The 14,298-nt window shown below is 43.9% G+C and overlaps 1 protein-coding gene across 3 annotated transcripts in view; it reads right to left on the bottom strand.

Moving 5' to 3' along the window:
• The window catches only part of macf1a (microtubule actin crosslinking factor 1a), a 171,104-nt gene that overhangs the window by 114,109 nt on the left and 42,697 nt on the right, over positions 1–14,298 (bottom strand). For all 3 annotated transcript variants that reach the window (XM_030346895.1, XM_030346896.1, XM_030346894.1), the window contains exons 2-5: positions 9,652–9,713; positions 5,232–5,321; positions 3,364–3,441; positions 2,894–2,986 (exon numbers count right to left, since the gene is read on the bottom strand). In XM_030346895.1, the coding sequence (XP_030202755.1) occupies positions 2,894–2,986; positions 3,364–3,441; positions 5,232–5,321; positions 9,652–9,713 (323 nt within the window). The remainder of the gene's footprint in view (positions 1–2,893; positions 2,987–3,363; positions 3,442–5,231; positions 5,322–9,651; positions 9,714–14,298) is intronic.

Here is a 14,298-nt window from a genome sequence, read left to right as displayed (position 1 = left end):
GAAGCGCACCGCCGCTGAGCGTGATAGTCCCTCTAAAAAGTAGAAAGGGGTTCCGCCTGGAACTGATCCATTCCGATAGCGCTGGTCCACACGAGAGGTGTCCTTAGAGTGTGTGTGTGCGTCTTTGTGTGTGCGGGAATGTATGCGTGTGTGCACGCAAATCTGGACAGTCCCCAGGTTCGTCCTTGTCCGTCAGCCCTCTCCTGCATGCGTGTCTTCCTCCGGTGTGAAGAATGTGGAGAGGCCTGTAGATGAGGGGAAGCCGTGAGCTCCTGTGACAGCAGACGGCCCCGTTTCGCTTACCCTCTTGCTGGCTTCCCTCCTCCAATTTATCCCTTGTATTCAACCACCGCCGGAGAGAGCGAGACAGAGAGGGTGGGCGATGGAAAAGCTTTGATCTCCTTGCTGCTGCTGCGGCGGCGGCTTCACACTCTGTACTGCTCGATCGCTCACTCACTCGTTCTCTCGCTCCCTCGCTCTCTCTCTCTCCACCCCTCCCAGCTCTGTGCTCCTCCTATTCGTGTCTTTTTTTTCTCTCTCTCTCGCTCTCTCTCTCCCTTTAAGTCTCAGTTGCTTGTGGGAACCCTTCAATATCACAAACACACACACACGACCTGAAGATCCCCCGTTGAATTAGAAGAACCAACGAAAATGCAAGAAAGAGAGAAATAGGGAAAAGAAGGAGAATGCGATGAGCATCACACTATTGTGTTCCGGGAATGATTCCAAGGAGCGATACAATCAATTTCACTGGAATCTCTCCCTCCCTCTCCCTCTCTCTCTCCCTCCCTCTCTCCTTCTCTCTCTTAAACATTGATACAACTTTCCATCTCCCCAGAGGTTTTGTGGTCATGTAAAAAAAAAGTAGGGAGGGATGAAGCAAAGGAGGAGAGGAGGAGGAGAAGAGGCAGATTTTATATGAGACTTATAGAGTGCAAAGGGGAGATTAAAGGAAGAAAAGAGAAACTATGAGGAGGATTAAAGGGATGACACACACCCACACTTGAAGCGACACTCAACACACACTTGCTTGGGTCAATCTCACACCCCGATTCATCACACACACACACACACACACACACACACACACACACACACACACACACACACACACACACACACACACACACACACACACACACACACACACACACACACACACACACACACACACACACACACACACACACACACACACACATTTTGGCCCGATGTTGAACCACAAATCAGGCATCACATTAAATCCTCTTCAACAGCGGCAAGACATTTCCCAGAAGGGAAACTCACCAGCAGCAACAGCTAAGAAAAAACGTTGGGTCATCAAGAAGAAAGTGTCTGAACTTTAAAATAAGGCCAACAATCATTGGGAATACATATATTTTTTGCAGAATCTGGTGTATAGAAGCATACACCAGAATCTACAGTAGGCCAGCAATAAATGAATAGAGCAGCAGGTATGACAGCCATTTCAGCAAAGCCAGAGCCTTAGATGCCAGTGGTTGGGAATATTTGGCAGTCTGCTGCCACTCAGATGAAGAGAGACTAGTGACACTTAGTGGTTGGAAAGAGTAATTGCAGTCACATTTTGTTTATGCAACATTGCATACATTAACATTTTTATTTCTATGGATATTTATTGTGGATTACCAAAGAGTGGAGGTGTGACAGCTTGGTGGGTGAGAGTGTGTTTAAGTTTGGTTTCCCCCTGACAGATATAACTATGAATAAATAATTTGACTAAATGTATTTATCTCTTGCTTTTTTAATTATGATCAAATCTGTGCACAGATTTGATGATAATTTTGCTTCTATATCCTCCTTCTCTCCATTTCTCCATCTCTATCTCGCTCAGGGCTTCTCTCGCTGACTCATGCTGTTTCAATTGACTGCTGCAGAGTCATGTGCCCCTCCTTCAGTATCCGTGGCAACGTGTTTTCCATTCTGTGTCACCTTGACAAGTGGTGACGTCAAACAGCGTTCTGCTGCACAGTGCACTCTAGTGGTCGCCCTTAAGAACAGCAGCAGACTGTTGACAGAATAAAACCTAAAGTAACCATATCCACAAACAAGTAAAAATGATGATTTTCCCATTCATAAAATGTGTCCTCCATTGAACGACAGCAGTGCCGCATGGATATTCAATGTGAATTAAACTAGAGCAGGACTCTGGTTCACAGCGTGAACTGAACACACCGTCCTCAAGGCTTGCCTTGAAGCGTTACACTACAGACACCCCCTGATCAGTTGGGTGTACTGTGGTTTGCCTCACATGCGAATAATAGCAAGGGTTAGGACTGGAGGAAGGATTTGCATGTACTTCAATGTCACACTGGCCAAAGACTACCTTGTGAACCCAGACTACAAACACAAAGGGCAAAAGCAAATACAGACAGAAATATCCTCTGCACACGTGCATGGGCATGTGCACACGCACAGCTGTGGAACCAGAAACCCTTCATGTTATGTCACTAATACACATTCCCACAAACGTGCACGTGTGTGCACATGTGAATAAGTGCACACAACTAAACCTTTGCTGGCAGAAACCGACTCTTTAGAGACAAAACTAACATGCTGAGCAGTAGTTGTTAAGCAGCTGTTCCATCTGGAACCTCAGAAACTCAAAAGCGACAAATCCTATTTCCATGGAAACCCCCAATATTCTTTCATCGTCTTAACCATCCCTCATCCATCCATCACTCGTTCATTATAGAATCCATTGATTTTCTCAATAAAATGAATGCTCTGGGAGGTATTTAATCATTTAAGAGAGCCGCTCATCATGGCTCTCTTGATCCATCCAACCCCATCAGCCAGGGTGCGATCCCTCATAAGTGAGGACCCAGAGCGCAGCCATGAACCACTCGCGACCAATCAGAAGCAGCAGACTGACCTGGAAGTGAAGGATGATGGTCCAGATCAGACCCAGGGTCAGCTTAGGGTTGCCGTCTGTGATGTCATCATTTCTGATGTTCACCAGCTTGACCTGAAACAGAGAAACCACTGGGATTTAGGGGCCTGGTTTGTTTGTTTGACAGCATTAAACAGCGAGAGATACAGAGAGACAGAAACAGAGAGAATGAATGAATACTTTATTCCACAATCAAAGTTCCATCTAAAAGACAATACAAATACAAGGTCAAGATAGATTAAAATACATGCAAGCATATAAGAGAGACAGAGACAGTGCGAGACAGACAGACAGAGACAGTGCGAGACAGACAGACAGAGACAGTGCGAGACAGACAGACAGACAGACAGACAGACAGACAGACAGACAGACAGACAGACAGACAGACAGACAGACAGACAGACAGACAGACAGACAGACAGACAGAGAGAGAGAGAGAGAGACTCATGTACCTGTCGTTGTTTGAGGAAGTCCAGGGCTATCTGCACATTTTGCAGTCTGTGAAATCTCATCCGGCCCTTTTCCCTGGGCTAAAAAATAAGAAAGCAAGGCAGAAAAAGTAAGCCAAACAAGCATTGTATCTTGAAAGTTGACCACTATCAATTGTATCTTGACAGCAGGCAACAAGACAATGCAGACATTTTTTCCTATTCCAAGCACATTTAGGTCAAAAAGTGAAGGTGTGGTGATATTCATTATCCACTAGAGGGCGCTGTCTTCAACAAGACCTGTTGAAGACAGGGCAGAACCACAACACTGCACATCAAACCATGCCATTATATTTGAAAATCCTTAGGTGTCATCTTGTTAGGAGAAAAGTCAAACATAGCCAGTGCAAAGGACTTGAACAGTTCGGACCAGAGAACACACTGCACACTGTGACCCACACACTTTGATGCAGATACACACTTGTTCCTTAATACAAGCAGGTGCAACTATGCGGTTGTGTGAGTCTTCACACCATGCTGGGAACCATGAGAAGGAAAGAGCATCTATTGTTCAGTTAAATGACCGCACAACTATCCAGCCATGTCAAGTGAAGAGGACTACTTCATGGCTGCCAATGAGCTGAGTCAGGCAATGTTATCAAACTGCATGTGAAAACTATGCCGATAAAAACTATACATATGCCGATTAAAAGGGAGAGCTAGGATATTCAATGATATCTCATCATTCATCAATTATTTAACATGGATTCAATATAGACTACCATTGGATGTTCAACACTGGAGTGATATCAGCACACAACTGGAACAGCAGCACTACCATGCAGCCCCAAACCCCAGCCCCAGGTGAAGGTCAAAGCTCAAGGGTGAGAGTTCATCCTCGGGAAAAGGAGTGAGTATGGATGCCATGGAAAGAGGGAGGGGGGGGGGGGCGCGGTCCGACATACTCCTTGAGCTCCTTCCTGCTCCTCATCCTCCCCTGCGATCAAGATGGGAGGGGGGGCGCGGGACACGTACGCCCTAGTCGACACGGGGCCACTCTTGAGTTGCTATGGCAACAGAAAGATGGGGAGTCGATACATGGCAATGGCGGAGGGGGTAGAGAAAGTATGGTATGAGAAATTACAGTGAGAAAAGAGAGGCAGGAAAGAGAAAGTGAACGATAGACAGACAGTGGAGAGGTTGAACGGGGGGGGCGGGGGCTAAAGTGACACTTTTTTTTGGATCACATTTTGATTATATATAGAAAAAAATAATATTAAGACACCCACTTCTTAGGGATTAACATACTTCATGTTATGGCTAGGTATAATCCCCCTGAACGTATGAAAATGTATGATTTATGTCCTATTAATTTCCTTAGTTTAATTATTTTTTCCACAGTTTTTCCTTTTCCAATGTCCTTGTTAATGCCCTATTTATAGAGGCGTCTCCCTGGTGCCCTTTCTAGCTAGCAGTGGATTCATCCCGCCGGCTATTCTGTCAGACAGCACCATAATGTGTTTTTGGGAGGCACTGGGACTGCATGACTCAACACATCATCAGGAAACAACAACAACAACCACTGTCAGCACGGTCACTACAGCACAACAACAATGGCAAACACACTCGTGTCTAAATAATAACAAGTCTGTAGTAATAATGGTCTGTTTGTTGTCTGTGCTTTTGTTCTATACAGGTAGCTGTAGTAGCTACCTCCGATGCTACTTTGAGTACCTGTTGAGTGAAAGTGTGTAAAAACTCCACATTTATTATGTACGCATTCAAAGATTTGTGCTCACCAATGACTGTAAACTAACACTTTATCAGTGTGTGCATTTGCAGGCAAATGTGTGTGTGTGTGTGTGCGTCTTTGTGTGTGTGTGTGTTCATACCAAGGTGACTCCAGAGAGGACCTCCAGCAGGGAGATGAGGTTGTGTCCATCCCTCAAGTCTTCGTACAGGTCTGTGATGTGCTTCCTCACCTGACAGAGAGAGAGAAATTTGCAAGCATAGCATCATCAATCTTTAATCAATTATACTCTTATGTTAATGTTTAAGTATTGCTGTGCAAAAGTCCAGAGTGCGATGGGATGAATACAGGGGAAAAGCCAAAATCTGGATATAGTTGGAATTGCAAAACAAAGAGGGATGGAGAAAGTTAAGATACAAGAGGCAATCAGCAACGCAAATCCACAGATGTCGACTCTGCTCCCGACAACTACTGCCACAATGATTACCACAGCAACCCCCATCAGTGGTTGCCATGGAAACCCAGACTCAGCACCAGCTGTGACCGCTGCTCCCCCTGTCACATCGGTTAACGGGCGGGACTGCCTCTAGCCGAGGGTATCGGTGATTCAGCATTTAGACCAGTGGAGCCCCCGCACCAGGGTTGGAGAATGTCAGACTTTATTTTCTTCCTGACCACAGTAAGATGTGCCACTTGGCTGACTACTGCAGCATAAAGAGCTCTGGGACATACCAAAATGAATAATTGATGGGGGAATAGAGCAGGGATAAGAGATTAATAGGCAACCTTGGATTCTGATAAGGCTGTTTTACAATAAAATCCAGATTTAGTTTTAGATTCTAAGAAATTAAGATTAGTTAAACAATAAATCAGTCCGTTATTACCATTGTGTATTTGTTAAATATAGTTATCCTTAGAACACTACTTCAGCCATTGTGTATTATGAGAAGCATGATTAAAAGCAAGTGTCAAATGGTCCTGCCCTGATGACAGCATATAACAGTACCACATTCTAACACTAGGGGGAAACATGGCCCGCAAAGGTTAACCAGTAGCAGCAACCCTTAGTCTAAACAGAACATAAATCAACAGATAAAAACCAAACACTAGATTAACATTTCCAGTTTGACTTCTCGTTAGGTCACTGTACTTAGTTACATTGTTAGGCTAATAGGGATCACCTGAGCTGGGATAATAAATGACAACAAGCATTTCTTAGTATCTCTCACACTACACAAAATGATTGTATGAATGAAGTTACCATTTTATCTTTACCAGACACACACCTTCCCAAGAGGCTTCATTAGTGCTTAACAGGCCTATTGGGAGTGGTTTCTAGTCCATCCTGTCCTGGATTATCATGTCACCAAGGCTTACCGCCTATTCCTCTGTGCACTTATTACATCTCTCTCATACTTTCCACTCCTTTCCCTCTATCCACCTCCCCCTCACTGCCTCCCCCCATTCCTCTGTTCCCTGATGGTCTGCGTGTTGTCATGGAGGGGACAAAAAACTTAAACTAGGGTTAATTAAACGCAGGAAGCACAGTTCTGTCATCGCCAACTGAAATGAGGTTTGAATGTATTTGTGTGTGTGTGTGTGTGTGGGGGGGAGGTTAGGTAAGGTTACACAGTCAGTTGTGTGTTTTAATAATGAATCCTATTGATTAAATTTGTGTGTAGTACACTGTCATTTGGGTTCAGAAGGGTAACAGATCAAAGATAAGTCATAAACTTCCCTACATCTACGTGAACCCTCACAGAATGTTTGCTCCAACCTCAACTCTGACAATGCTGAGGCAAGCATTTAGGGAATTAGTTTCCCCCCCAGGTCAGATTGACAAAATAATATTGGGATAGTGAAAAACCTTGTTTTAAGTTTGGACATTTGTCAAGGATAAATTTAAGGATCATTTGTAGCAGTATGATGTGTATCTTGTTTGATGGCAATTCAAATCGTTGCTCATGCATAGACACAAATTCAGAGAAGTAATTTTTTTTAACACATCGGTACGATTTTGTGGGTGCATCTGTGTGTCTGTGTACTGGTGCGTTCATGCGTTCAGCTCCATTTGGGTTTCAGCTGTTCTGCTAAATTAATTTTAACTCAAGCATTCAGACAAATATGTATTGTATTTGATTCTGAGATTAATTAAAACAGGATTGTTTGATTTACTTGGAATTACTGTGATGCTTTAGCAAATGCATCGACCAGTGTAGCAATTGTATGTGACTTAATTATGACTGTGGTAAGCCTAAGCAGTACCACATATTCCATAGATTTTTTCTACTTTTACAGTAGTTATGTTTGTTGAGTAAGGCCGAGTAATAACACATTTGTATCTGTTCTCCACAGTTCTGACCAACAAACCTCAAGTGGACCCAAGACACACCTAATTTACCGTCAGCAGCTGTGTTGTTAAAGGTTTGAGCCATCACAAGATATTTCAGATTCTAGCCAAATAAATGATAGCTAGATTATAGCCTATCTGATAGTACAGTCTACTGAGTACTTTAGGGTAGGCTTGATTGATTGATACACTTATAAATCTATCTGGTCGAAAATTCCAACAGGTGACGTCATCAATTGGACCCAGTACCTCTGACCTATGACCTCTAACCTTAGCCAACACACTGGGTCACAACTTGCAGCTACTCTCTTTTTGTAAGAGTGTATGAGTGTGTCCTGGCAAGGAAACAAGACTCTGGGTCTTAGTCACTTCCAGAGCAGCCTTAAGAACAGTCACTATGTTTAACAGGAAGGCCACTGTTTGGGCTTGTTCTATTGTTGTCCACACACACACACACACACACACACACACACACACACACACACACACACACACACACACACACACACACACACACTTTAACTACATTTGTCAATGTTATAGGTGAACAGGCCTATCAAAGCCTTTGACAATCAGATACCGGATACTTGTCCAGCTGAGGGCTTATGTAAGACTCAACAAGTGTGAAACAGAAGGAATGAATGGAATGATGATGTCACTAGACAAATAAAGTTGTCTCCCCCTTGCTAGGTTTCAATCTTGATAAGATGGAAAAATGGTTTGTTTGCTATGTCTTTCTTTGGTGCTCTGCCTCCACTTTCTTTATTTAAAAATCAGATTATTCAGTTGATACTTCTCTTTTTGGCATTAAGCCAGTTATGACGGACAATGTTCAACAATTATTATTAACATTGTATAATATTTCAATATAATGTTACGTCATGTGAGCAACATTTTTGTCTTTTAAATTAAGAAGCACCACTTTCCCTCCATCTCCTACCCTAGGAATTCAACTTCTGAACCTGGAAGTTCCACCTCTGATTTGAAACACCGGTATCTCTCCCTCTCGCTCCTACTCTCTCTCTCTTCATCTATCTATATCTCTCTGGGCTGTGCCGGTCTAGCCTACTATAGAGTGACATTAACACACCGCGGTGCCAACAGTTGCTCCGGAGTTATGAGGTCAAATAGAATCTCCTCTATCAGAATGTCAGACGTATCTCCTCATCAGTGACAGAATGGAGCGTTGCATGTGTGCGTGACACGAAACATGTGCGTCGCCCGGAAGAGGAACGGCCCACGAAGGACAAGTATTCTGTGCAGCATAACTTGAAATTCAGATGCTGTATCCAGAAATAGAAGGATTCGACACGGATATAAATTTGATGAAGATAGTTTATGGGTTGTTACAACTTATCATTTTTACTTACTTTATTTATTTATATTATTTTAAAAGTACTTCCCTCTCATTTTCAGTGGAAGTAATTATAGTTAGCTAGATAGCAAACCAAGTCAAAATAAGACACCCTAGCCCTTTATGCTGGCCAGGTCACCATTGAAATATATATTTAAAATCTCAATGTGTTCTCTAACCCTAGTATCTGACATATGAATATATTGTAACATAAGACAACTTTCTTCTGCCAGATGTCAAGGAATGAGAGAACAATACAACAACCTGAACTAGTAATCTAAATAGACAGCTAACCAGCATAAAAAAAGCACCAACTAGCCAATAGACCAAGCCTGCAATCCAAGTAACCAGTCAATCATGTAGAAAAACGTGCAGTCATTTCCTCCCCTCTCACTGAGTGTTGTCACAGAGACAGACCAGGAAAGACACACATTGATCATCACTAGCTTATTGTAAAAGGGGCTTACCCCAAACAGAGCCAAGAAGCACATAACCTGCAGTACTGAACCATTTGCAATCTCACTGCATTTCAGTCATTCATTTGATCCTTGTCACCTACACCCGGAATGTCAACAGCGGATATTTACTGTATCCATGACGACAACTGAAGTCAAGTCAAGTCGGTTCAATATGTGACAGCAGACTGTAAGTTACAACACGCTGGGACTTTCAAGGTACTTGACATACGTCTCAGTGTACAGCATTAGGAAAGCACCGGTTACATTTTTGCTCTGTGTTTAACTGCTAGGTTGATAGATAAACATGTCAAAAGGTTAATTTATCAAAACATCCGGCAATACTTCTGTCAATAGTGTCAGGTGGACCAATCAGAAAGAAGCTTGTAGCGTGGTACTATACCTTTATGAGATGCTTGTTGACCCATTTTGTGAAGGTTTTCTTCTGTACTCGGTCTCTCTCATCTGGAACACAGGAGGGAGGAAGGGAGAAGGGATGGAAATAGAGTTTAATTAAATAATCTCATGCCAAAACAATCAGTGAGGACATTTGTACGTGGACGTAGACGCCTTGGACATGACACCAACATCCTTATGGTTCAGGAGTGTTCTGGGCAACACAAGGCGGACTGAAAGGCTGCATGTTGATTTGCTTTGGTTTTGCTAGAGAGACCCATGTTTTATTTAGTTCTAGTGGTTCCAGGCCTGGTGTCGGCTGGGAAATGGAGTGGGAGCTGTAGTCAGGCAGGGCACCAGCACTGCGTCACCCACAGGCCCGAGGAGTGAAGCCGTCCGGCCCAGAATAGAACCCCATGCTGGGACACGGCCGTGTTACATCAGCCTCCTCTGCACTTCCACACACTCTCTCTCTCTCTCTCTCTCTTTCTCCCTCGCTCACTCTCTCTCTCTCTCTGTCTGTCTCTCTGTGCCTCTATCCATCTATGTCTCTCTCTCGTATCAGTCTGACAGAGTAAACACAGAACCCCTCTCCACGTTCTTTCCCCTCTCTCGTATCACAAACCAACGGTCTTGAAGCACAGGAGAGTGATGTCATGTGTGTTTTTATGCCTCTTACATCCCGCAATAAAGATAAAAAATACAAAGGCAAGAAAAGGAAGAGAACAAATAACAATTTGTTTTGATGGTAGACAACATGCTTCTATAAATGACTCATAATTATACACCAGCTATAGATATATTATATCAGCATATGCTACATGTGAACCTCCTAAGATGTCGCAATTTGATTTGTTCGCCATCTCGGGATATTGGGCAATATCCCATGATCGAGATCTCAATCTTCGGATATGGTTTTCATCGCAAAATTCCCTCTTTCGGTCATCTCGTCATGCTAATAAAAAAAAAAATGCTGCTAATAAAGAAATTAAAAAAAGAAAATTATATATTGTATTATATTTTTGGAGTGTTCACGTGTAGTATATACTAAAACAATCATTCACCTTAGCCGCGAATAATTGCTATTATTTCATGATAGTAAAGATATTATTAACTATTATTATTAGATTGTGTTTCATGATTTCCGCACCATTCTTTACAAACTGAGATTTTCCTCCCTTCTATGTATACAATTGTTAGCAAATCAGAAGGCATCGGTGTGGGCATCAGTACTTCCCCTGCCTGCTTGTTGTTTAGAGAGTTACTATGGTGACGGTGTTACGAGAGGAACCATGTGGATGGTGATAAGCTATCGTTGAACTCCTCCCTCCTCTATAAAACTGCTTGTACCCCAAAACTCTTTCTCTCAGTCACACAAAAACACACACCAACATACACACACACAGACACACACCTTTCCTCTCTCAACACTTCCTCTTTAAGGCTCTCCCACGTGTTATAACAGCAATAGCAAAATGCTAACTCTAGCTTCAATAGAGGCAAGCTTCAACAGTAGAGGGGATATCCAATTAGGAATTGCAGGATGGGATTTAGGTCAAATCCCTAAATTAGTTAAAGGTAAGCCTCAGTAGAGTGTGCGCACAACCACACCCACACACACACACAGACGCACACACAGACACACAAAGTCAAACGCACAGGCACACATGATGAAACACACTTACTAGGGCAGGGCCCCAGGGAGATAGATTTCAACAATCTCTTGCGCAATAGTGTCACCACTACAACATGCTCTTCTATACAAACCTGACTTGCTTCCCACCATAGATAGCCTGAGGCAGGCGCATGCACACACACATACACCTTTCAACATGCAAGTAATTCAGACTTTGTACCACTGAATCAGAAGTGAAGTCAAGCTGTGGCCACCAATAGTCTAATAAAGATAGGAAGATAATGGTTTGTAGTAAAGTGTGTGCAGACTTCCAGCCAACCACAATAATGTATTGCTGTGTGTGTGTGTGTGTGTGTGTGTGTGTGTGTGTGTGTGTGTGTGTGTGTGTGTGTGTGTGTGTGTGTGTGTGTGTGTGTGTGTGTCAGTCAGAGAATGGCTCTCATTGAGGCAGAAAGAGAGAGAGCCATTGTTGAGTCACACACATCCCTGCATACTGTCCAAACATAACACACACACACACACACACACACACACACACACACACACACACACACACACACACACACACACACACACACACACACACACACACACACACACACACACACACACACACACACACCTTATCAATCATCTCCACAACAATATTAATTGACGAGACCATATTCAGCCTTTTTCGTGTCAGTGGTCTGTAAACAAATCTGCACTGTTCAAACTTGCCGCGCACACACACACACACACGTGCTGACAACTCCTCTGTTGCTGCACGTTGCACACCGGCAGTATGTAAACAACAGCAGCAGTCCCTGTGCCAGCTCCTCTGTGGCAAGGACACAACAATTACACACACACACAAACCAACATACACACACACACAAGTCTGTTTGCGCGCCAAGACACTGACCTGCACAGCACATGAGCGAGTACAGGTGAGCATTGAGCTCACACTCATTCCTATAGTCGGGCCACATTCTCCACCATGCTGTTCCTCTCGCTCTTAATCCCTGTGTTGTGTCCCCTCTCAGTCTCTCCTGCCCGCTGCGGTCAACAGGTCCACATGGCCCCGTGTGTGCCAGCGAGCAGAGCTCCGGGACCGGCCGAGAGGTCAGGTGTAATTATAAGACGTCCTCTTCTGCCGGCGGCGCTAGCTATGCAGACCGGCTCTCCTTGCTAGCTAAGGGCAGCTGGAGCAGGTACTTCAAGTTTGTACACAACGTCAGCATGCGAGCGACAGAGAGAGACTAAGCTTGTTCCACAGCTGTCAGCCCACCAGCCACTCTTCCTCCTCCCCACTCTCTCTCTCTCCCTCTCTCTCACGGTCTATCTCTCTGCAGTCCGTGTTGTCGCTGCCATTACAACCATTCTTTGACGGTGCATCGTGACGTTAACTTGCTCGCTCTCTCTCTCTCTCGCTCTACCCCTCTCTCTCTCTCTCTCTCTCTCCCTCTCACACGTGTGTGCGAATGCGAGTGTGTGTCAAAGTCTGTGCTCCGCCCACCTAAGAACTAGAAAGGACAGCCTCTCTCTCTCTCTCCCTCCCTCTCTCATGCTCTCTACTCTTCCTGCACTATTCCGCTGCCTCACCAGTCTGTGGCACTCCAACACTCTTTTTCTCTATCCGTTTGCTGTGGTCTACATGGTTGTCCTAAACTGTGTTTTCTAGAAGATTCTTCTTGTACGTAGGAGGCAGAAGACAAGTTCACAGTTCTTCGTGAATACAGTTGTTTTTATTTATCTTTTCTCTATCTATTTATCCAAATTATCTCCATCCATTTTATGTTCTCAGTCAAAAAGGAGATCAATTTATCGTGGTATCCCATTTGTTTTGTGTCTTGGTGTGATTATTAAAAAGGTTATTTCACAATTGAAGTGTCAGGTATAAAAACAAAATTGTGCCTAACATTTTCCTGCCAAGAACTTTCTGACATACAGTAGCATTCAGTTAAAATAAGATCAAAGAGCAATGCAGTTGATTAAAACAAATGTTAAATTAATAACACGGTCTTGAGTAAGAATCCAGGAAGATAAGAACCAGGAAGTCTCTAAACATGTGATATAGTTCTACCAATGACTATGTGATGATGTCATCCACTCCAGCAGTGCTCTATATAACACCAAAAAAGATCTCCTTACTCAGACGAAAAAATCCCCCCCCCCCCCCACACACACACACACACACACACACACACACACACACACACACACACACACACACACACACACACACACACACACACACACACACACACACACACACACACACACACACACACACACACAGGTCTTTTAAGCTGAGTAAAGCCAGGCAGTATCCTTGCCCCTTCTCCTTGATATCTCCCAGTCTGCCCTATCCCCTTCCTTCCTTTCCTCGTATTTCCCCTCCGTGAGAACGCAAGATAACCACCCTGGAGTCCATCTGAAAGGGAGACTTCCTCCAAGCTCTTGAGTGTCCTCTAGTCCAGCAGCCGTGGGAGACAGAAAGAGATGGCAGCAGCCGGAGACAGATCTGTTTGAAGATGGTGTACTACGGATGATGTCTGATTTAATAAAAGGGCGGAAACAGACCCATGCAGTGTGTGTGTGTGTGTGTGTGTGTGTGTGTGTGTGTGTGTGTGTGTGTGTGTGTGTGTGTGTGTGTGTGTGTGTGTGTGTGTGTGTGTGTGTGTGTGTGTGTGTGTGTAACAATGCTGAAATTGGACGATAGCATCTGTCAATCAAATCCCCTGAGCCAATTGGATCCAGTCAGCAGCAGAATCAAAACAACCATAGGCGGACAGAATATTGTCGCCATGGTTACACGTGTTAACAGTGAACAGGCTAAGCTAGTTAAGGGGGTCATCCAGAAGGTACTACACCGCCTCGTGTTTTTGAACACATTGAATAGACACGGTCACAGAGACACGCACTCAATGACTGGCACTTATTACCTTGTTTTCTCTTATTGGCTCTCTGCATGTATAACTTTTAAATTCCCTCCAAAATAGTTGGTTTCATTCAAACTGCACTGGGCTGAGGTTT

Source organism: Gadus morhua, chromosome 22 (genome assembly GCF_902167405.1).
Source record: "Gadus morhua chromosome 22, gadMor3.0, whole genome shotgun sequence".
Taxonomy (NCBI): Eukaryota; Metazoa; Chordata; class Actinopteri; order Gadiformes; family Gadidae; genus Gadus; species Gadus morhua.
This window is presented reverse-complemented; position numbering and strand designations above follow the sequence as displayed.